This window comes from Bubalus kerabau, chromosome 5 (assembly GCF_029407905.1).
Source record: "Bubalus kerabau isolate K-KA32 ecotype Philippines breed swamp buffalo chromosome 5, PCC_UOA_SB_1v2, whole genome shotgun sequence".
Taxonomy (NCBI): Eukaryota; Metazoa; Chordata; class Mammalia; order Artiodactyla; family Bovidae; genus Bubalus; species Bubalus kerabau.
In genome coordinates, this window is record NC_073628.1 from 55537147 (window position 1) to 55560670 (window position 23524).

Consider the following 23524-nt stretch of genomic DNA (forward strand, 5'->3'; position numbering starts at 1 on the left):
AGGGTGAGGTTCCCAGGGGAAGTGATGTTGGCACTCAGACCTGAAACATGGTTTATCCAGGTAAAGGCGAAGGGTTAGGGGCTGAGAGCATGACACGTGCAAGGCACAGAGCTCAAGGGACTCACTTGTGGCTGAATCAGAATTGGAAAGGAGAGCATGACAATGGGAGAGGATGAAGGGACTGCTGGTCATACAGAGTCTTTTAAGCCTAAAGAGAGTTTGGGCTTATCCTAAGATAGTAGCAAACAATGGGAAGGTTATTAACAAGAATCAGGGTGCCCAGATTGGCATTTTGGAACCACCACCCTGTCTAAGATATGGAGAAGAGGGTTAAGAGTGCTCTCCAGGAAGGAGTTAGCAGGCTTTCAACGTAATACAGGCAAGAGGAGGTAGTGGCGTAGATTTAGTGTTCTAGAAGTTGGTATGAAGAAGCGTGGACTAATTTGAGAGGTAGTTGGGAGTTAGAATGATTTTATAGTTGAAGTTTTATGTATGGAAAGAGGTAAGTGGTTGGGTTTTTATTTTTTCCCGTTGTATGACATGCAGTTGAAACAGTGGTGTTAAGTACTAAATAAATAAATGAGGTGTTTTTTCCTTCTTGTATTTAGTTTTAACTAAATACAAGATATTTAGTTAAGATAAGAAATTTCTTTACTCGTCTTCCCTAGCACAAGAGGCTTTGATAAATAGACCATCTCGTTTGGTCTATATTCTGTCTTACATTCTCAGACCTGTAAACAGAAGTTGCTTTTTTCTTTGCAATCAAATTTCCTTTCCTATTGCCTATTAATTACATTGAAGACTCATAGCTAAAGAGCATATTTCAAAAGGCAGGGTACTTTTTGATGCCAGTAAGATTTCAGAATATTGTACAATAGCAAAACTACTCCCCGAAATTAAGTAGTTTTTGCTTTTCAATGTAAAGAGGTGACTTTTTTTGTTTTGAGCTTTCCAAAGTGCTCTAGAGAATCCGTGATTTCCTATAAATCTTATCTGTACTGTGAAGAAGACAAGTTTTTTAAGACCTAAAGAGATTTTTCAAAAGCATTTTCCTTAGAAAACAAGTATAATAAGTCTGATTTGTAACCTTTGAAAAGGATTTTTGATCTCTAAGAAGTCTAACTTCTTTTTTTTAATCTTTTTCCTTTTTTAAACAGTCCAAGTTTCCAAGTCTCTGAAGGAGCGATTAGGCATGTCGACTGGTCCAAACAGTGAGGAAGCAGCAGGTAGGTAAACCCTAATGCCACCTCCTGATAAATTTTTCTTACTTTAAGAATCTTTTTCTCCAGTTTACCTTTTGACTTAGGTTGAAGGTTATGGGGTTTTTTGTATGTGTATGGATTTGTTTGTTTTTTAAGTAATATTTTTCTCACTGGTATGAATTCTCTTTTTGTGGTTAAAGATAGCAACATGATTTTTATTTTTATGATAGCAGTAATAACTGGAAACTAGAAACAATCTATTCAACAAAAAGGAATTAAGATAGTTATATGTTAAAATAGTTGCTGTCATGAAAAGTCATTCTGAACAATAACGATATGGGAAACTTAGCCCCGTGTTTTGAATGAAGAGAGGCTATGAAGGAACACATAGTGCTTTTGACTTAGAGCAACATAAACTTTTTTGGTGAGAGGTGGGTAATAAAGTTTATTTTCTTATTATAGAAACATATTCCTTAGAAAATGTCCTTATGTATGAGACGATTTCCAGTTTTATAAAAATAAAACTAAATGCCTAGAAAGAAAAATACACCAAAGTGTTAACATTGGTTTTTATCTGGGTGTTGATAAAAAATTACTTAAAAGTAATTTTAATTTTTAATTTAAGTAATTTTAATTTTCTTCATTAATTTTCCTCCTGTACTCTAATTTTTATTGTTGTTGTTCAGTTGCTAAGTCATGTCCAACTCTTTGTGATCCCAAAGAGCACACCAGGATTCCCAGTCCTTCACTATCTCCTGGAGTTTGCTCAGATTCCTGTCCATAGAGTCAGTGATGCTGTCTAACTGCCTCAACCTCTGCCGCAGTCTCCTTTTGCCTTCAGTTTTTCCCAGCATCAGGATCTTTTCTATTGAGTTGACTCTTCGCATCAGTTGGCCAAAGTATTGGAGCTTCAGCTTCAGCATCAGTCCTTCCAATGAATATTCAGATTTGCTTTTCTTGAGGTTTAATTGATTTAATCTCCTTGTAGTCCAAGGGACTGTCAAAAGAGTTGTTCACCAGCACCACAGTTCAGAAACACCAATTCCTTGGCCCTCAGTGTTCTCTATGGTCCATTTCTCACACCCATACATGAGTACTGGAAAAACCATAGCTTGGACTATACGGATCTTTGTCAGCCAAGTGATGTCTCTGATTTCTAATACATTGTCCAGGTTTGTAATAGGTTTCCTTCCAATGAGCAAGCGTCTTCTTTAATTTCATGGCTGCAGTCACCGTCCACAGTGATTTTGGAGCCCAAGAAAATAAAATCTGTCACTATTTCCAGTTTTTCCTCTTACATTTGCAATGAAGTCATGGAACCAGATGCCATGGCCTTAGTTTTTTGAATGTTGAGTTTTAAGCCAACTTTCTGACTCTCCTCTTTCACCGTCATCTTTAGTTCCTTGTCATTGTCTGCTATTGGAGTGGTATCATCTGTATATCTGAGGCTGTTGATATTTCTCCCAGCAGTCTTGATTCTAGCTTGTGATTCTTTTTCCTTTAAGAGTTTTCTGTTTCTTCCTGTTATGCTGGGACTCTGGTATGATAGATCTAAACATGGATCTTTTTGTTCATTATGCTTAGTGTTCAGTGGGAGGTTTGAATCTTTAAGGACTTAACTTATTAGTTGTAGAAAATATTCCTCTGACTTCTCTGAGTATGTCCTCTCCACCCTTTATGTTTTCTCTTTATGACATTCTTACTAGATGTGGGAACTTTCGGATACTCCGCATGTCTTAACCTTGACTTCATGCTTTCCGTTCCTTTGCTTTTTTCCTCACATACTGTTATTTTTGCTTGGCTGTTTTCTGAATTAAGAATTGACGTACTTTTTCTGTGAAAGATTCGATGGTAAATATTTTAGGCTTGAGGTCCACAGTTTCTCACTGCAACTGCTCTTCCACTAATGTGAAAGCAGCCATTTGCAGTATATAAATAAATAGTATGGCTGTGTTCCAGTAAAGCTTTATTTATGAAATATAGATCATGATCAGATTTATTTGCTCACCCTATTCTAGATGGCTAATTTTCTACTGGCCTTGCAGTGTTTTTTGTTTTTTTGTTAGCTTTATTTTGTCACTTGGATTTTTATTTTTCAAGAACTTTTCTTACTCAGTTCTCTGATTTGTCCTTTTCCATAGCTTGATATCTCGCAGTTCTGAGGTGTTTTGTTTTGTTGTTTTTTTTTAATTTGTTGAAGTATACTCGATTTACAGTGTTGCATTAATTTCTTCTATACAGTAAAGTGATGTAGTAACACATATATTCATATCCTTTCCATTGTGGTTTACGTAGCATATTGAATATAGTTTCCTGTGCTACATGGTAGGAAGCACTTTGTTATTTATCCATTCTGTGTGTAATAGTTTGCATCTCCTAGCCCCAGGCTCCCTATCCATTCCTCTTCTACCCACGCCTGCACCCTCCCACCCCCGCCCGGGCAGAGCCACAAGTCTGTTTTCTGTGTCTGTGAGTCTGTTTCTCTTATGTGGATAAGTTCATTTGTGTCATATTTTAGATTACATACATAAGTAATAGTGCATCAGTTCAGTTCAGTTGCTCAGTCGTGTCCAACTCTTCGCGACCCCATGAATCGCAGCACGCCAGTCCTCCCTGTCTATCACCAGCTCACGGAGTTCACCCAGACCCACGTCCATCGAGTCAGTGATGCCATCCAGCCATCTATCCTCTGTCGTCCCCTTCTCCTCCTGCCCACAATCCCTCCCAGCATCAGAGTCTTTTCCATTGAGTCAACTCTTCGCATGAGGTGGCCAAAGTACTGGAGTTTCAGCTTCAGCATCATTCCCTCCAAAGAAATCCCAGGGCTGATCTCCTTCAGAATGGACTGGTTGGATCTCCTTGCAGTCCAAGGGACTCTCGAGTCTTCTCCAACACCACAGTTCAAAAGCATCAATTCTTCGGTGCTCAGCCTTCTTCACAGTCCAACTCTCACATCCATACATGACCACAGGAAAAACCATAGCCTTGACTAGATGGACCTTTGTTGGCAAAGTAATGTCTCTGCTTTTGAATATGCTGTCTAGGTTGGTCATAACTTTCCTTCCAAGGAGTAAGTGTCTTTTAATTTCATGGCTGCAGTCACCATCTGCAGTGATTTTGGAGCCCCAAAAAATAAAGTTGGACACTGTTTCCACTGTTTCCCCATCTATTTCCCATGAAGTGATGGGACTGGATGCCATGATCTTCGTTTTCTGAATGTTGAGCTTTAAGCCAACTTTTTCACTCTCCTCTTTCACTTTCATCAAGAGGCTTTTTAGTTCCTCTTCACTTTCTGCCATAAGGGTGGTGTCATCTGCATATCTGAGGTTATTGATATTTCCCCCGGCAATCTTGATTCCAGCTTGTGTTTCTTCCAGCCCAGCGTTTCTCATGATGTACTCTGCATAGAAGTTAAATAAGCAGGGTGACAATATACAGCCTTGATGTACTCCTTTTCCTATTTGGAACCAGTCTGTTGTTCCATGTCCAGCTCTAACTGTTGCTTCCTGACCTGCATACAGATTTCTCAAGAGGCAGGTCAGGTGGTCTGGTATTCCCATCTCTTTCAGAATTTTCCACAGTTTCTTGTAATCCACACAGTCAAAGGCTTTGGCATAGTCAATAAAGCAGAAATAGATGTTTTTCTGGAACTCTCTTGCTTTTTCCATGATCCAGCGGATGTTGGCAATTTGATCTCTGGTTCCTCTGCCTTTTCTAAAACCAGCTTGAACATCAGGAAGTTCACGGTTCACGTATTGCTGAAGCCTGGCCTGGAGAATTTTGAGCATTACTTTACTAGCATGTGAGATGAGTGCAATTGTGCAGTAGTTTGAGCATTCTTTGGCATTGCCTTTCTTTGGGATTGGAATGAAAACTGACCTTTTCCAGTCCTGTGGCCACTGCTGAGTTTTCCAAATTTGCTGGCATAATAGTGCATAGTATTTGTCTTTCTCTTTCTGGTGTACTTCATTTAGTATGATAGGTCCAATCTCTAGGTCCATCCATGTTGCTGTCAGTGGCGTTATTTCAGTCTTTTTTATGACTGAGTAGTAGCCATTGTAGCTGTGTATCACATCTTTGTCCATTCATCTGTCAGTGGACATTTAAGTTGCTTCCATGTCTTGGCTATTGTAAGTAGTGCTGCAATGAATATTGAGGTGCCTTAACATTTTTGATTTCCGTTTTCTTCATATATATGCCCAGGAGTGAGATTGCAGGATCATGTGACAACTGTTTTTAGTTTTTTTAGGAAGCTCCATTCTGCTTTCCATAGTGGCTGCAGCAGTTCACATTCCCACCAACAGTGGAGGAGGTTCCCTTTCCTCCACACCCTCTCCAGCATTTGTTATTTACCAGCTTTTTGCTGATGGCCATTCTGACCACTGTGAGGTGTAGTGCCTTACTATAGTTGTGATTTGCGTTTCTCTAATAATTATTGATGTTGAGCATCTTTTCATGTGCCTCTTGGTTGGCCATCTGTGTATCTTCTTTGGAGAAATGTCTATTTAGGTCTTCTGCCCATTTTTCTATTGGGTTGTTTGTTTTTTATCATTGAGTTGTACGAGCCGTTTGTATATTTTGGAAGTTAAGCCCTTGCTGATTGCATCATTTGCACATATTTTTCTCTCAGGCTGTAGGTTGTTTTTGTTTATGGTTTCCTTTGCTATATGAATGCTTGTAAGTTTGATTAGGTCCTATTTGGTTGTTTTGTTTTTGTTTGCTTTTATTTCTTTTGTTTTAGGAGACCAACCTAGGAAAACTGGTACAATTTTATGTCAGAGAATGTTTTGCCAGTGTTCTTTTCTAAGAGTTTTATGGTGTCATGCCTTATATTAATAAGCCTTTAAGCCATTTTGAGTTTTTCTTTTTTTTTTCAGTTTTTCTTTGTATGTGGTATGTGAGTGTCTTCTGATTTCATTGATTTGTAAGCAGCTGTCCAACTTTGCCAGCACCACTTGCTGAAGAGACTGTATTTTCTCCATTGTATATTCTTGCCTCCTTTGTCAAAGATTAGCTGACTGTAGGTATGTGGATTTATTTTTGAGCTATCTATTCTGTTTTGTTGATTGGGGTTTCTAATTGGACTCTTTTCTTTTAATGTGTGTATGTGTTATTTTTTCTTCTTCATTGCTTATCTTCATTTTGGTTCATTTTTAATGTTGCTTTTTCACAGTCTAGGTCTAGGTTTCTTCTGTGATTCTAAAGGTCTTTTCCCCAGTAGTCTGTTTCCAGGCTGGGAGACCTCTGTCTTAGTGAGAGAGGGTACACCAAGTGGTGTCTTCTGTTGGTTATAGGCTAGAAGGCTGAGGGCTCATATAATTGCTACAGTAAAAAAGCTTTGGTTTACTTTCAGAGAGCAAGTAACTGTTTTCTAGCTTTGCTTTTCCTTTTCTCCCTCATCTCTCCTTTTTTTGCTTGGCATTTGGGAAAGCCTGAAATTTCCATGTTTTACTTCTCTTCCGCCCACCCTCGTTGTAATGTGCTTCCTTTCCCTACAGAGTCTTCTCTTTTTAGAGAGCAGTTCTTAGGAGAAGGTCTTTACACTACCCAACTGTTCTGAAAATCGTCCTTTATTTCTACCACTGTTAGTTTTCATACTAGTTTGGCAGATTTTTTTTGTCTCTTTGAGAAAGAACAGATCTCACTCCTATACGTTTATCTGTTCTTCTGTTTCTGTAATTTCAGACATCTTTCTGTCTCAAATTTCTCAAGGCTTATGTTCTGCCACTGGCATCCTTGTTTTCCATGACTATTGTGGGTTTATTCTTTTAATGTCTTCTCTGTTGTTTTGATGAAATTTTGTAGTATAGGCAAATGGGGTCTCTGTCACCATTCATATACTTAAAGTGATAATTTTGAGATCAGACTACCATCTTGAAATGGAAGAATTTTTATTTAAAAAAACCTTAGAAATATCAGTGAGTGAGTGCTTCCCCTGTAATAGGTTCTATACTAAAACAAATATAGTCACTGTTTTCATGATGTGGAAATATAAGCAGTTATTGTACTGTGTGATCAGTACCGTGATCAGAGAAACAAACTAGACTGGAGGGTGTCAGGTTCTAAGCTGAGCTCACTCTAACTAGGCAGCAGCAGAAGTGTGCCCAGTAGGGACTGTTCATGTAGAAGGGACAGCATTTTCAAAAGATTCAAAAGATGAGACAGAATGTGGTATGTTTAAGGTTGTAAAAGATACTTTTTGTTTTTGGTGTTTCATTAAAAGGTATTATTTAGTATTAAAGATGTGTGTGTATAATATCCATATTCCTATTTTTCTCACATTACTTCATTATTTGTTTCTTTAACCCCTGCCAAATATGAAATTTGCTCTTTAGTTTAAACACATAAAGAATGATTAATGTATTTTGAAAAATAACTCTTCAGTGGCATGCCAGTCTCTGGGACTTTTTCATTTTTCTCCTGTCTTAACCTGTTTTACCTCCTTCTCATTCTTTAAATATCACTTAAATATTACTTACTCTGAAAAGCTTCCCTTAACCAAGCTCTAGGTGTTCTTGCTGTATACGTCTACATGGCATTATATAGTTGCCTTCAACTACATGGGTTTGAACTGTGCGGGTCCTCTTATATACAGATTTTTTTTTTCCAATATAAGTACTTACTATAGTACTACCCAATCTATGATGGTTGGTTGAATCCACAGATGCAGAACCATGGATGCAGAGCCCAGTTGTAAAGTTTTATATGGGGGTTCTCAACTGCACAGGATTCAGTGCCCAGATAATCCCACCCCAAGCCCTGCATTGTTCAAAGGTCAACTGTACTTCTTTTATCAAAGCTGTTGTTATTAGCACACTTTGTTGTTGCTTAATTATTGGTTTGTCAGACTGAAGACTACATGTGTGGGCAGTTTGTGTTTTGCTTACCATTATATTTCTAGCGTAGTATCTGGCAGATGTTTGTATCTATCCATGAATGGAAGAACTAACTTATTCTTTTTAGTAAGATTTATAATGACAACCTTCTCCAACTAGTAAAAGGCTTTCAGGATCCTCAAGAATAAACTTCTGAATAGATATCCAGATCAGTCATTTTTGCCGCCTCCATGTTTTCCTTGAGGACCACTATCTAAAATTGAGGTTGAAACTAACGTGCTTTTGTTCATTTTAATTTCTTGCCTAAATTATACAACTCTTATTGGACTCTGTCCTGACCCAAGAATAGAGAGATCATAAGTTGTTAAGAGATGAACTCCACATACAGTGATTTGTTTTTCCCCCATGAAAACAGAGAAAGTTACTAAAGTTGGTGAGATTCATGTGAAGACATTAGAAGAAATTCTTCTTGAAAGAGCCAATCAGAAACGTGGAGAATTGCAAACTAAACTCAAGACAGAAGGACCTTCAAAAGTTGATGATTCTACATCAGGAGCAAGAACCTCCTCCACCATCCGAATCAAAACGTTCTCCGAGGTCTTGGCTGAAAAGAAGCACCGGCAGCAGGAAGCAGAGAGACAAAAGGGCAAAAAGGACATGAGCTGTGTCAAGCCAAAGACTGACAATGAAATGAAAAAAACAGTGATTTTGCCACCCACTGTAGCCAGCAGAGGACAATCAGAAGAACCTGCAGGTAAAGCAAAGTCTATGCAGGAAGTGCATATCAAGACCCTGGAAGAAATTAAACTGGAGAAGGCTCTCCGGGTGCAGCAAAGCTCTGAGAGCAGCACCAGCTCCCAGCCTCAGCCTGAGGCTATGCCAGCGGCAAAACGGCTTCTCCGGATCACTAAGAAAACAGGTAACAAAAGAACTTGATCTGTAGTACCTTTTCCCCAGATAATATTTCAAATGGCAGTATTCCACACAATATTCATAGGATTTCTGTGAGAACTTTTTCTTTACTCAGATAACTTTGAAAACCACTGGATTAAAAGAAATTATACTGGTCCAGTTGTTAGGGCTCTGTACTTCCACTGTAAGGAGACACGGGTTCCATCCCTGGTTGGGGGAGTAAGATCCTGCAAGCCACATAGCACCCCACTTCCCACTCCCCGCCACACACACACGAAAAAAGTGAAGCTGTTTCTTTATAGCAGTTTATATAGAGCTTTGATATCTTAATGTGCATTTTGAATCTGTATGAGAACTAAACAAATTTTGTCTACAGTTTTATTTGCCCTATGTTTATTCTTTAAAAAATTTTTTTTTAATTGATTTCTTTATTTTTAGCCATGCATGCGGGCTTGCTTTAGTTGTGGTTAGCAGGGGCTGCGCTAGTTGTGGTGTGCGTGCTGCCGCCTGTGGTGGCTTCTCTTGTTGCAGAGCACAGGCTCCAGGGCGCTCAGACTTCAGTAGTTGTGGCATTCAGGCTCAGTAGTTATCATAGGAGTTTAGTTGTTCCAAGGCATCTGGGATCGTCCCCAGATCAGGGATTGAACCCGTGTCTCCTGCATTGGCAGGCGAATTCTTAACCGCCTCATTAAGAGGATACCAGAGAAGTCCTCGTTACTTTTTTGAAGAAAAGTTTTATTTAACTTCATCTGTTATTAAGTTGCAGCATGAATGAAATTATTAATGGTGCTTTTAATGTGAATCTAGGTATAAAAGAAGAGAAGAAACTTCAAGAAGAAAGTGATGTTGCTTCTCAGAGCAGTGTTTCTAGAACAGAAGCTAAAAAGGTGGGTTTATTTAGATTGATTTTATAGGTTTGTCTGCAAAGGTTAGATGAATGATAAGTGTTCTTTTAAGTTTCTGTTTAATACTTCACTGATATATCTTTCACTGTGCTTGTAATTTTCCTTCAGAGTTTTCTGTACTTTTATGTGTATCAATATTTAATGCCCTTTTAAGTTGTTTTTGAAAAGTGTTAGTTGCTCAGGCATGTTCCACTCTGCGGCCCCACAGACTGTAGCCCTCCAGACTTCTCCATCCATGGGATTTTCCAGGCAAGAATACTGGAAACTGTTTTTAATTGGCCATTAATATTTTTTAAAGTAAGTTTTTCCCCTGCCTTTCAGAGTAATGCTGCTCATTTGTAAAACTAGGGATTTTCTTTTTTAAGAATGAGTAACCCCTTAATTCTACAATCCAGATGTTACCACGGTTAGTTTTTTTATGCATTTCTTTCAGGCCTTTTCCTTTATTAAAAAAATATCTGTTTGGCTGCCTCTGGTGTTAGTTGTGGCATGCAAGGTCTTCATTTCAGCATGCAGGCTTTTCGTTGCAGTGAGTGGGCTTCTCTTCAGCTGTGGTGCGTGGGCCCTGGGGCTCCGGGCTTTCAGCAGCTGTGGTGCGTGGGCCCCGGGGCTCGGGGCTTTCAGCAGCTGTGGTGCGGGCCCCGGGGCTCGGGGCTTTCAGCAGCTGGGGCGCGTGGGCCCCGGGGCTCGGGACTTTCAGCAGCTGTGGCGCGTGGGCCCCGGGGCTCGGGGCTTTCAGCAGCTGGGGCGCGTGGGCCCCGGGGCTCGGGGCTTTCAGCAGCTGGGGCGCGTGGGCCCCGGGGCTCGGGGCTTTCAGCAGCTGGGGCGCGTGGGCCCCGGGGCTCGGGGCTTTCAGCAGCTGGGGCGCGTGGGCCCCGGGGCTCGGGGCTTTCAGCAGCTGGGGCGCGTGGGCCCCGGGGCTCGGGGCTTTCAGCAGCTGGGGCGCGTGGGCCCCGGGGCTCGGGGCTTTCAGCAGCTGGGGCGCGTGGGCCCCGGGGCTCGGGGCTTTCAGCAGCTGGGGCGCGTGGGCCCCGGGGCTCGGGGCTTTCAGCAGCTGGGGCGCGTGGGCCCCGGGGCTCGGGGCTTTCAGCAGCTGGGGCGCGTGGGCCCCGGGGCTCGGGGCTTTCAGCAGCTGGGGCGCGTGGGCCCCGGGGCTCGGGGCTTTCAGCAGCTGGGGCGCGTGGGCCCCGGGGCTCGGGGCTTTCAGCAGCTGGGGCGCGTGGGCCCCGGGGCTCGGGGCTTTCAGCAGCTGGGGCGCGTGGGCCCCGGGGCTCGGGGCTTTCAGCAGCTGGGGCGCGTGGGCCCCGGGGCTCGGGGCTTTCAGCAGCTGGGGCGCGTGGGCCCCGGGGCTCGGGGCTTTCAGCAGCTGGGGCGCGTGGGCCCCGGGGCTCGGGGCTTTCAGCAGCTGGGGCGCGTGGGCCCCGGGGCTCGGGGCTTTCAGCAGCTGGGGCGCGTGGGCCCCGGGGCTCGGGGCTTTCAGCAGCTGGGGCGCGTGGGCCCCGGGGCTCGGGGCTTTCAGCAGCTGGGGCGCGTGGGCCCCGGGGCTCGGGGCTTTCAGCAGCTGGGGCGCGTGGGCCCCGGGGCTCGGGGCTTTCAGCAGCTGGGGCGCGTGGGCCCCGGGGCTCGGGGCTTTCAGCAGCTGGGGCGCGTGGGCCCCGGGGCTCGGGGCTTTCAGCAGCTGGGGCGCGTGGGCCCCGGGGCTCGGGGCTTTCAGCAGCTGGGGCGCGTGGGCCCCGGGGCTCGGGGCTTTCAGCAGCTGGGGCGCGTGGGCCCCGGGGCTCGGGGCTTTCAGCAGCTGGGGCGCGTGGGCCCCGGGGCTCGGGGCTTTCAGCAGCTGGGGCGCGTGGGCCCCGGGGCTCGGGGCTTTCAGCAGCTGGGGCGCGTGGGCCCCGGGGCTCTGGGCTTTCAGCAGCTGTGGTGCGTGGGCCCCGGTGTCATGGGTTTCAGCAGCTGTGGTGCTCAGACTTAGTGCCTGCAACCCCCACCCCTGCACGTGGACTCCTTCCCCAACCAGGGATTGAACCCATGTCCTCTGCATTGGAAGGCAGATTCTTCTTAACCATTGGACAACCAGGAAAGTCCCTCAAGCCTTTTCTTTATATATTTATGTATGTGAATGTGTTTAATGTTTAACTCATATTTAGAACATAATTGAGAACTCTACAGTGTATCATTTTGCAGCCTACTTTACCACATTAATAATTCTTTCAGATGATAGCTTTTGCGGGTCATTTAGTGTCCTGTTACACAAATATAGTCTGTTTCTGAACTAGATTGTTTTACACAATTAAGATGGTGAACATCTTTGTACAGAATCTTTGAGCAAGTGTCTGATTAGGAAACATTTTGTATTAGACTTATGGTCAGGATTGTCTACCTATACAATTTGGGTTTTTATTGTTCCACACATCTTCAATCTTTTACCTTGAGTTTTCTACTTAATAGAGGACTTCCCTGGTGGCTCAGACAGTAAAGAATCCGCCTGCAGTGTGGGAGACCTGGGTGCAGTCCCTGGGTCGGGAAGACCCCCTGGAGACGGAGATGACTACCCACTCCGGTCTTCTTGCCTGGACAGTCCCACGGACAGTACAGTCCATTGGGTCGCAAAGAGGACATGACTGAGCAACTAGCACTTTCCCTTTCACTTCTGTTTAATATAAAATAGAGAGCAAAAGCTCTTATATTCTGGATCGTATCTAGAAACTGCTTGACTTAGATGTTGGCTTCTTAACTTACAAATAATAATTATCATACAGATTGTTAGAGGTACTGGATTTTTAATTCTGTCATTTAAATTTATCGATAGGCTTCAGATGAGACCACAACAGTTGGCATCACTAAAATTCAAGACAAGAGATGTAAGACCGTGAGAGAAAAGTATGTGCCGAAACTGCCAGAGAAGGGAACCTCACAGAAGGAAAAATCAATTTTGACACCCCTTCGGGGAGATTTACTCTCTTACAGTACCGAGTTAGCTGAGAAACCAGTGCTCACCACCATGCTAGGCATCACACGGCACCTGACTAAGCGGCTTCCTTCAAAGTCATCCCAGAAGGCAAAGGTAGAAACCTCAGGGATTGGGGACTCAATATTGAATGTGAAATGTGCAACACAGCCCTTGGAAAAACGAAGTAAAGGTGAGTATTTTTACTAGTGCATCTTTCTTTAGAATTTCAAAGTTACCGAGTTTCGGTGACTGCCTGGCAATAATTGGGTTGAATTTCATTTGACTTTGTTTACTGGTCACACAGGTGGATAGTGATATTTCTGATAATTCTGTGTTTAAAAGACAAAAAGACTAGATGAGTTCCTTTCTCAACAATTTAAAATTGATCTTTATAAAGCTTTATCTAAAACTTTCCATGGTGCATTTTTTTCCTCTGGTTTTGAAGGAGAGAAACACTGGGAAAATGAAGAGCAGTAGCAAATTCAAAAGCCATTGAAATGAATTGTTTGATGGAGTAAATATGTGTGTGTGGGTGTGTTTATGGCTCTGTGTAGTACATATTGCTAATGGGTCATCTTTAATGTGGCTTTCTTGTTTGGTTGGTTTTTAAATTATTTGTGATGTTACTGTTGCTGAGAAGGAATTTTGATATTCCAAATTTTATTCTCCATGTAAAAAGGGGATTATTTTAGCTTTTAATCAGATATTTTCTGTCTTGTAGCTAAACCTAAAGTGAATGTGAAGCCATCTGTGGTTAAAGTTGTCTCATCACCCAAATTGACTCCAAAACGTAAGGCGGTGGAGGTCCACCCTGCTGTCATTGCAGCTGTGAAGCCACTCAACTCCAGCAGTGTCCTGCTGGAAAGCCCAGCCAAAAAAGCAGCTGTGGTAAGAAGTAGATCAACTCAGGGGCGCTTTGGTCTGTGTGATAGGAAAGCGAGGAAGATTCTTTTTTAGCTCTCTATATTACGTGTAATATCTTCTGTCACTTCCTAAGTATTTATTTTTTTTAGTTGTTCAGGTAGTTACTATATCTTATATTTACAGCTTAGGGGTTTTGGGTTTTTTTTTTTTTAAGCCTAATTATAATATTTTGCTTATTTGTACATTCTGTCTTTGGATTATTGATTCTTGGATCGATTCTTGGATTCCTAGTCTTAAAGAATGGTAGCCATGATTCTAGTGAAAAAAAGTGAAAGTCGCTCTGTCGTGTCCAACACTTTGCAACCCCATGGTTCTAAGAAGGCAGCAAAACAAACTGAATCTGCTCAAATGTAAAAGCCTGGCTTTCCCACCGAGTCAGCACTGAGTCACCTTCCTCTCATTGTTGTAGGCTGTTGTCCCGCTTCTCTCTGAGGACAAGTCAGTGCCTGTGCCTGAGACAGGAAAACCTAGAGACAGGTAACACCTTGCAGTTCTTTTTAACCAAACTTTAGACCACTATTACCATTTTTGTTTTCTAAAGAATAACACTGCTAGATAATTTGAAGTATTTACAATTTAGCTGCATCTAAGTAAATCTATTAAACTTCAAATTAACTGCAAAAAACCCTGATATTCAGGGTTGCTGTTCTCTTTTCGTGCTGTTGTTTGTATTTTGCCTGTATTATTAAAAAAATGTTTTTAAACACTTATCTGAATTCTCCTTTAAAGGGTGAAACTGGTTTATCCCAAATCAGTAAAACAGTTCTTTATGTGTTTTCTCAAAAACAACTCTTCACTAAAATTCTTTGTGTACCTGGGACCAGGTGATCCGACCTGCCAACCATTGACAAAGGGCAGTTATCTAATAACCTTTGGGGTTTTTTTCTTACAGTTTTGTACTGCCTCCAGCCCAGTCCTCTTCAGAGCCTCCCCCCCCGGAAGTATCTGGCCCTTCCTCATCCCAGATGGCCACAAAAACTCGCCGACTCAGCTCTGCCTCAACAGGAAAGCCCCCACTTTCTATGGAGGATGATTTTGAGAAACTAATATGGGAGATTTCAGGAGGCAAATTAGAAGCTGAGATTGACCTGGATCCTGGGAAGGATGAAGATGACCTTCTGCTTGAGCTATCAGAAATGATTGATAGCTGAAGGTGGTAGTAGAACATTTAAAGCAAAACAAACAAAAAAACTCACCAAAAAACTGGACTTAGTTTCATCTATTATAACATTTAACCAAAATGATGATTTCTTTAGTCTAGAATTTGCCCCAAATCAGAAGTGTACGTCTGAATTATCCACGAGTCCTGGATTCCTTGGGGTCAGATTTTTAAATCCCTTGGTAATCATTTTGTCCATTTGATGCCATTGTTCAGCATCTTTGAGAAAAAAGTTCTGTCTTACCCCTCTCTCCACAAAAAGACTGAGCGGGAGACCTAAGTGAAAGGGTGCAAGAAAACTTAGTGACTCCTTGAGGTGTTTGTCAGTTTTTACCTTTTTTCCGTTTATTGTATAATTTCTTTTATGTATTGTCTTAATGTACCTTTTGTTAACCTGAGTTCGTAAAGGGTGAAGACAGCTGCTACCATTAAGGACCAAATTTCATGCCACCACTAAAAAAAAAATCCACTCAGTCTGTGTTAAATTGTATGTCTTTTTAAAGGTATTTGGAGAATTCAACTAAGCTTTTAGAAACAGCTGAGCAGCTCAGGAAACCTGTAATTTGGACATAACTTTTTGGACCTGATTTTCATGCTTCTGCTCTGTAAGCCTCTGAAGGGCAATAGCTAATTTATTATTACTGTAATTTTTTAAGGCTTTAAAGTGCCTCAGGGGTCCTCTGAAACTAATTTTCTATTTCTGGGATTCCCTGGATTCTTAAAAAGAGATGGTGACATAATGATTACAGGAATTTATTTTTTAGCAAGAAAGTTGTCCCTTCTCTTCTTTAGTACTTGCTTCCTTACTAGTGTTGTATTATCACAGGGATAAAAATTGGTTAACTTTTTTTCATTTCTGATTCTCCTTGCAAACTCCTCTTGCCCAGTATTTATTTGGTGCCCTTTACCCACCTGAGGGGGAAGAACGAGCTCACTCAAGCTGCCATTATTTATCCATGGACTACCGCAGTACCCGGAATTGTACTGTAGCAGGAGTTACCGAGATGCTCTGGGGGTGTATTGTATGCCTTCCGGTTTTCTTCATTTCTGAATTGAGTTTTCTTTTCTTGATGTTGATCTCCTTCATACCACCTCAAGGTTTAGACTTGTGAAGGAACAAGTACGATGGGGATAATAGTCTTGAAAGGAGACATATTGTACATAATCAAAAGGAAGAGGAAAGGACCTGCCCGTTTTGATACTTTGCTGTAGGTGGCCAGTTTTGTTTCTCAAAAGGAAATCTGACCCACCTGTCATGTTGGCTCCTAAGGAACTGCTGTTGTAAGCGGCTCATCAAGAGTTGAACCTCATGTAGCCTTGTTGGGAATATGAAAAGGAAGAAAGCCACAGGACTGCCCAATTCAGTCTTGGGAAGATCTGGATGATTCTACACAAGCAAAAATGACTTGAAATTTATGTATAGATACTTATCTACCAGTCCATCTTCAGCTGACTGAATGTTGTCTAATAGCCCTTCTCCAAAGCAGGGGTGAAATGTTCTGGTTTCACCACAGATTTTCTACTCATTTCATTTTTGGAATCGGCTTGTAGATTCCAGGTACCTTTTGTATATAACCTTTATTCTTTTGCTTTAAAAAAAAAAATTTTGTTTCATATTTAAAGCCTTGTGTTAGTGATTCATGTTCACCATTATTTGAACAGTTTGCCATTACAGCAAGATAAATACTTATTTGTGTTTTAAATAAAACTGGTGTAGGAATGTCTTGATGTTGTGAGTTAAGTAGTCATACATCACTTCGGGCTGAGATCTGCCTCAGTAGAGGCTCAATTAGAATGTTGTTGAACCTTTGTGTACGTGATCCAATCTCACAGATTCTATTTGTCTTTCAAAACCTTTTACAAGGATATGCTGCCAAACTTCCCACATGTGAGGATTTTTTTCTGACAGTGATTCTTACCCATTATTATTCTAACTCAAGTAATGTCATTAATTCTTTTAAAAAAGAAGGGGTTTAGAAGCGATCTCAGATGGCTTCAACAATTTAGAATTTTCAAGCATGAAAGCATATATGAAATTTTTAGTTCAGGGAAGTCCAGTTTTTTGTTATGGAAATACACATAAGTTTGTTAACCACCAAAGAATATAGGCCTTCTGAGATGGCACAGTGGTAAAGAATCGCCTGCCAGTCAGTGCCTGGGTTGGGAAGATCCCCTGGAACAGGAAGTCACAACCTGCTCCAGTGTTCTGCCTGGAAAATTGAATGGACAGATGAGCCTGCTGGGCCAGCATCCACAAGGTTGCAGAGACATGACTGAGCACACACACAACATAAATTTTTCCACATAGTCTATAAGTTTTCCCCAACAAGTTGAATCAACTTTTCACAGAAAGCAAAAGATGGCATATTCAGTTTTGAGTGATGATGGTTTTCAATTTCAACAGGAAAAAGGTCCAAATGTACAATTTGGCAATAGCCAGAGATTTCAGAATAATGTGCAGCTTGTGTGTTTGTGTCAATAAATGATCCCTCAAAGTTCTGGCCTTAACCTCAAATTCCAGCGGTCCTCTCTCATGTGGCCAGAACATAGTTTATGTTCCTCATGGCCAGTCTGTGGTCAGTGTTTAGATACAGTTTCAGAAATAAAGCTTATTCTCCATACTGATCAAAGTTTTATGATCCTTTTCGAAAATTGTGGCTTCATTTTGCCAGACTATTTCTGCAGTTCTTTAAAATAAACTAGCTAACGTGTACTGAGATGTACTGAGTACTTCTTACGTGCCTGTGAATTCACATATCTATTTCGACACTAATCCTATACTGCATTGGAAGATTACTGCTTTTTATCCCCACTGTAGTGTCAAAATCAGTATTTTCAGATATAACAATAAGAAAGTATATTTTTATGTGCAGTTGGGTTTGATTTGTTGAACCTTTCAAGAACTTGCTTAAATCAGATCTTTGAAAGCTGCTGAATAAATATATGTTAGTATCCACAGGTTATACATCTGACCATATTAATAATTCTCTAAACTCGTTGAATTTTTGAAATAAAGCTACAGGCATCAATGCAAAAATACTTAATATTTTCTTAACATTTTACAATAAAAGGGTCAGAGTATAAAAATGGCCCCAAATAACAGCAATTAAGAATTTATGTTTTTACCCAAATAGGCAAAAGCCCAAGGTGGCTCCATTCTTTTCAGGCTTAAAAAAAAAAAAAACATGTATTTTTAAAAATAGGAATCACTAAGTGGGCCCATTAGTAAAGTTTGCTTGGATATGACTGGGAAGGTGTTGCTGCATTGGAATCAGTGGGAATGAGCAAATAGTGGGCTAAAACTCAGTAATGCGTGTTCCTGGCTTTTTGTTCTAGAGTCTGTGACTGATTTGTCTTCAGATAGGAAGACAACAGCCTGTTAAGATGAAGGGTAAACTCACCCAACGTTGAGAATGCAGAGGTGGAAAAATGCTCCAGTAAAAGATCATTGTAGGACTTCCTGGTGGTCCAGTGGTTGAGACTACGTACACCATCTGGGAACCATCTATAGATGGCATCATCCATTTAATACTTAAACCCATTTCATTCCTGTTACTTTTTCCTTAAAAGTATTTCAAAGCTGGGGTTTGCTTCATAAATTCACTACACACTTCCACTGCAGCAGGCACAGGTTTGATCCCTGGTCAGGGAACTGAGATTCTGCATGCCGTGGCCAAAGAAAATTCGACTGTTTGCTGAATAGACAAATGACTGAGATAAGGCATTGGATGGAGGAAGAGAAGCTTCAAGGGAAAAGAGAAAAATAGAAGGATCCCTTCCCTGGTAGGTGTATTTGTTAATGAGTTCACTTATTTGGCTTGAGAGGTCAAGGAAGATAGTCAAGTTTAGAAAAATGGAGGAAATGTGAAAGAAATACATTGGCATAACTGCCACAGAAGTATTTTAGACTACCCTCCCTTGAAGAGGCTCAAATTAGAACACAAATTCTTACCTCATTAAACACTGCTGGCCGCTAAGGACAGAGAATTTAGGAAGCAAACCCCAGCTTTGAAATACTTTTAAGGAAAAAGTAACAGGAATGAAATGGGTATAAGTATTAAACGGATGATGCTATCTATAGATGGTTCCCAGGTGATGCAGTGGTAAAGAATCCACCAGCCAATGCTGGAGATGCAAAAGATGTGTGTTCAATCTCTGGTTCAGGAAGATCCCCTGGAGTAGGAAATGGCAGTATTATTGCCTGGAAAATTCGATAAACAGAGGAGCCTGGCAGGCTACAATCCATAGGGACGCAGAGTCAGACACTACTGAGCAACCGAGCACACAAACATTTATAGAGAGGATGATGAGAAATCAGTGAGTTCCAGACTGGTCAGAGCAGGTTTCCTTGCGATATTAGATCTGGAATTTTGTATAGTTTAGTAAAGGAGATGATTTGAGCTGTAAACAAAGCCAAAAATTTGAGCAGCTAATGTTTGTTTTTAATGACCTGATCATCCCGTTGGTAGTCTCCGAGTCTGTCTGGTCTTATTCTTGCTCAGATTGCTGACAGCTGTTCTTGGCCAAAGAATAAACTTTTTTTTTTTTTTTTAAAGAAGGATCTATTTTAAATGTGAATTGGAGTCAGTCTGCTCATAAAATCCTCATGTGCCTTCCTCTTCCCTCCAAAATTAAACTCAAGGCCTTAGCACAGCATGCAAGGCCCTGTTGTACTAGCCTCTTCCATCATTCACCCTTCACGCTCTACACGTGTAAAACTACTGGCAGTTGACTTCCCTTGTACACTAATGTCACTGTTTACCTTTGTTAATGCTATCTTCTCTCTTCTCATCTTTTTTTCTGCTAACTCCTACATACTATACGACTTGCGGATTACCTCTCCCTATACCCTGCTCTCCCTCTCCCAAACTGGGGTCTGGTGCCTGTCTTCTAGGCACATACTTTGTTTAATCTTCATTGTTTTGAAAGTACCTGTCCATCTTCCTCAGCAGAATATGCACTGCTTCAGATAGATATACTAACCTATATATTCTCAGCACCCAGTACCGATCTGGCTCTGAGAAGAATGCCACAGCCTGGGTGGCTTAAACAACAGAAAGGTATTTTCTCACATTCTGGAGGCTAAGAATCCCACCATCATGGTGTTGGCTAGTTTGGTTTCTTCTGAGGCCTTTCTCTCTGGCTTGCAGATGGCCCCCTTCTCACTGTGTCCTCATATGAGGCATAGTCTTCCCTCTATGCCCATGTCTGTGGCTTTTATTTATACTTATTTATGGCTGTGCTGGATCCTCGTTGCTGAGTGTGGGTGTTCTCTAGGTTCAGCAAGCAGGGGCCACTCTGCAGTCGTACGAGGGCTTCTTGCCATGGCTTCTCTTGCTGCAGAGCTTTGGCTCTAGAGCCCATGGGCTTCAGTAGTTGGGGCACATGGTCTTAGCTGCCGCATGACATGTGGAGTCTTCCCAACCCAGAGATCAGACCCCAGTCCCCTGCATTGGCAGGTGGATTCTTAACCACTGGACCACCAGGGAAGTCCCACGTGTCTGTTTTACTCTCTGTAGAAGGACAATAGTGACCTTGGATTAGGGCCCACCCATGGGTGTGTGCATACGCTCTCTTTGCAACCCCATGACTCATCTGTCCATGGAATTTTCCAGGGAAGAATATTGGAGCAGTTTACCATTTCCTTCTCGGGGGGATCTTCCCAATCCAGGGCTCAAACCCACAACTCTTGAATCTCCTGTACTGGTAGATGAGTTCTTTAACAGCTGAGCCACCAGAAAAGCCCACCCATATGACCTCATATACCTGAATTTCCACTTTAAGGACCCATTTCTAAGTAGTCACATTCTAGAGGTACTGGGCATAGCTTCAATACATGAATTTTGAGGGCCACACTTCAGGTCATAACGGAAAGCATTCAATAAATCCTGCTGAATGAACGAAAAAGTTCTTGACCCATTTCAGAGGCTATTGATCTTTGCTAGACTGCCCCTGTCTCTTCCCAACCCCATTCTTTGTCATGCTTCGTTCAGCAAGCTGTGAGTCTTCTGGTTGAGATGCAAGAACTTTAAACTGAGAGAAAGGATATTCTTTTTTTTTTTTTTTTAACTTTATGTCTCTGTGGGCCAGTTGATTTGCAGATACCTGAAAACTTCAGATTTTACAAGAACATCATGACTAGTTAGAACACACAAAAGGAAACAAATGTGCCATAGTACTTTTCACTGATAAGTTCATTGAACCAGTGATAAATTCATTCACAAGTTTCAAAATTCAAAATGTATATAAGGGTAAACAGCAAAAGTCCTCCCTGCTCCTGCCCCAGCTCCCTGCTTCCCCAAGACCAGTTCTGTTTCTCAGGTATTCTAGAGAGATTTTAGGTTCATATAAGCAAATATATTTCTCTCTAATATTATATATAAAACATATCATCTTGCTTTTTATTATATCATGAACAGTCTTAAATTATGAATTACAAATTGATGACAAATCCTGTTTCACCTATACCCATACGAGCTCTCCACCCCCTGTTCTGGCCCCCAGGACTAGGGCTAGAGTTAGGTGAGCAGAGTGGGCATAATTTAAGGGAGTGCTCACTCTCAGAGTTGTGGTTGCGCATGCAAGTGAGATGACTTAAATTTTGCTCCTTAGGCTTGCCCCATCTGAGATCCAGCTTTGCTGGCTCTGCTAAATTATTTTGAAGTAAACCTCAGATACATCGTAGCTTACTTTTTATCTTACTGTATATTAGATATCTTTTCATATGAGGACACCAAGATCTTCAATTTTTACTATAATTGCATACATGGTATTACATTCTATGAACATGCAATATTTGAGCTAATTCCTATTGATAGACATTTAGGTTGTTTCCCATCTTGGTATTTTAAAACAATGCTGCAATGATTATATCACATATGTAAGTTTATTTGTATGATTAAATATCTGGAAGTGGAGCTTAATAATTTATATTGCCACCACTTTTTGATCTTTGGTAGCCTAGTCCGGGAAAACAACTTCTTGGTAGTTTAGTTTGCATTTCTTTTCTAATGAGTGAAGTTGAACCTCTTTTCATATGTTTGAAGAAATTTGTATTTTGTTTGCTAAAATTGCCAATTTTTATTTTGGGTCTTTGTGTCAGATTAGAAATGGCTGCAAATTCTTTAACACACTTCTTTAAAGTGGGCTTTAGGGACTTCCCTGGTGGTCCAGTGGCCAAGACTCCCAGCTGCCAATGCAGGGGGCCTGGGTTCAATCCCTGGTCAGGGAACTAGATCCTGCATGCCACAGCTAAGACTGGCACAGCCAAAAAAAAGAGAGAGAGAGAGATGGACTCTGTTTTTCCAGCCCTTGAATCTGGCTTGGGGGGTGAACATTATACTAGTTCTCGACCTGGCCTTTCAGGGTTCCGTTAGCTTCAGTCTTGGCTTCTCAGAGCCTTGAGCCCCCATATAATAAAGCATACCTCACGGCCAGAGAGATCATGTGGTGAGGCCCCGAGGCTACATAGACATGGAGGCTGATTCAGGTGGGGCCAGCCTTCCAAATACACATGCCAAATCCTTAGATACACCTTCTGAAGCAGAAAAATCACCCAGCTGACCCCTATCCAAACTCTTGACCCACTAAGGTCACAAATTTTTTTTAAAAACAGCTGTTTTAAGCCATTAACCTTTGTAACATTTCTTACACAGTAATTTTTTTTTAGGTATTAGTAAAATTACCCATTTGTTTGATGTAGTATAAACATACTTTTCCCAGATCTTCTCATTTTGCTTATTTTGATAGCTTTTTATTCATGGAAAAGTATATAATTTTTATATAATTGAATGTATTACTTTTCAAAACCAATTAGAGCATACAAATGAGTAAAATACAAATTTTCAGAACAAGAGAGATGAACTATCTATGATTAAACTAGATGAACTACAAAGAAATGAAAACTAAAGAAAACTAATGCCTGTGAACTCAGTCATATCCAACTCTCTGCGACCCCATGGACTAGCCCACTAGTGCCTCTGTCCATGGGATTTTCCAGGCAAGAATACTGGAGTGAGTTGCCATTTCCTCCTCCAGGGAATCTTCCCCACCCAGGGATTGAATCTGAATCTCCTGCATTGCAGGCAGATTCCAGGGAAAAAAAACTAAAAATTTCTCAAAGACTCAAAATTTGAACAAATAGCCACCATGTACTTAGATTTTAAAAAATTAATTCTAAGTTGTTCTAGGTTTAATGTAATCACAGTAAAAGTACCAACAGGACTTTTTAAAATTAGGTAAGTTTATTCTAAAGTTTTAAGGAAAAACAAAAATAACTAGGAAAATTCTATGAACTTTTTGTCCTGCCAAATAAAAATAACAGTGATAACTAGTCTAAATAGACACTAAGATCAACTGAACAAAATATAAACTCTATACATAAAAACACATACCTACACACACACACTTGATATACTATAAATGTGGCATTTAAAATTGAATGAGGAACAAAGGGTTATTTTATTTTTTTTTGTAATAGTGATGGACAAGTGGATAGCCACCTAGAAACTTTAAAGTTGTATCAGTTCTAGGATATACTGGTATAAATTCTAGATGGATCAAAGATTTAAATGGAAAATGGCAAAATCACTAAGAAAAAGTAAATCTCTTCTCATGAGTTATATGAGTCAACTGGTTGT

The 23524-nt window shown here is 41.2% G+C and overlaps 1 protein-coding gene across 11 annotated transcripts in view; it reads left to right on the plus strand.

Moving 5' to 3' along the window:
• The window catches only part of ZC3H11A (zinc finger CCCH-type containing 11A), a 47445-nt gene extending 29847 nt beyond the window's left edge, over positions 1-17598 (plus strand). For all 11 annotated transcript variants that reach the window (XM_055581701.1, XM_055581699.1, XM_055581700.1 and 8 more), the window contains 7 exons: positions 1158-1226; positions 8454-8957; positions 9758-9837; positions 12662-12992; positions 13524-13690; positions 14136-14203; positions 14619-17598. In XM_055581701.1, the coding sequence (XP_055437676.1) occupies positions 1158-1226; positions 8454-8957; positions 9758-9837; positions 12662-12992; positions 13524-13690; positions 14136-14203; positions 14619-14877 (1478 nt within the window). In that variant the 3' untranslated portion in view covers positions 14878-17598. The remainder of the gene's footprint in view (positions 1-1157; positions 1227-8453; positions 8958-9757; positions 9838-12661; positions 12993-13523; positions 13691-14135; positions 14204-14618) is intronic.
• The last annotated feature ends 5926 nt before the right edge of the window (positions 17599-23524 follow it).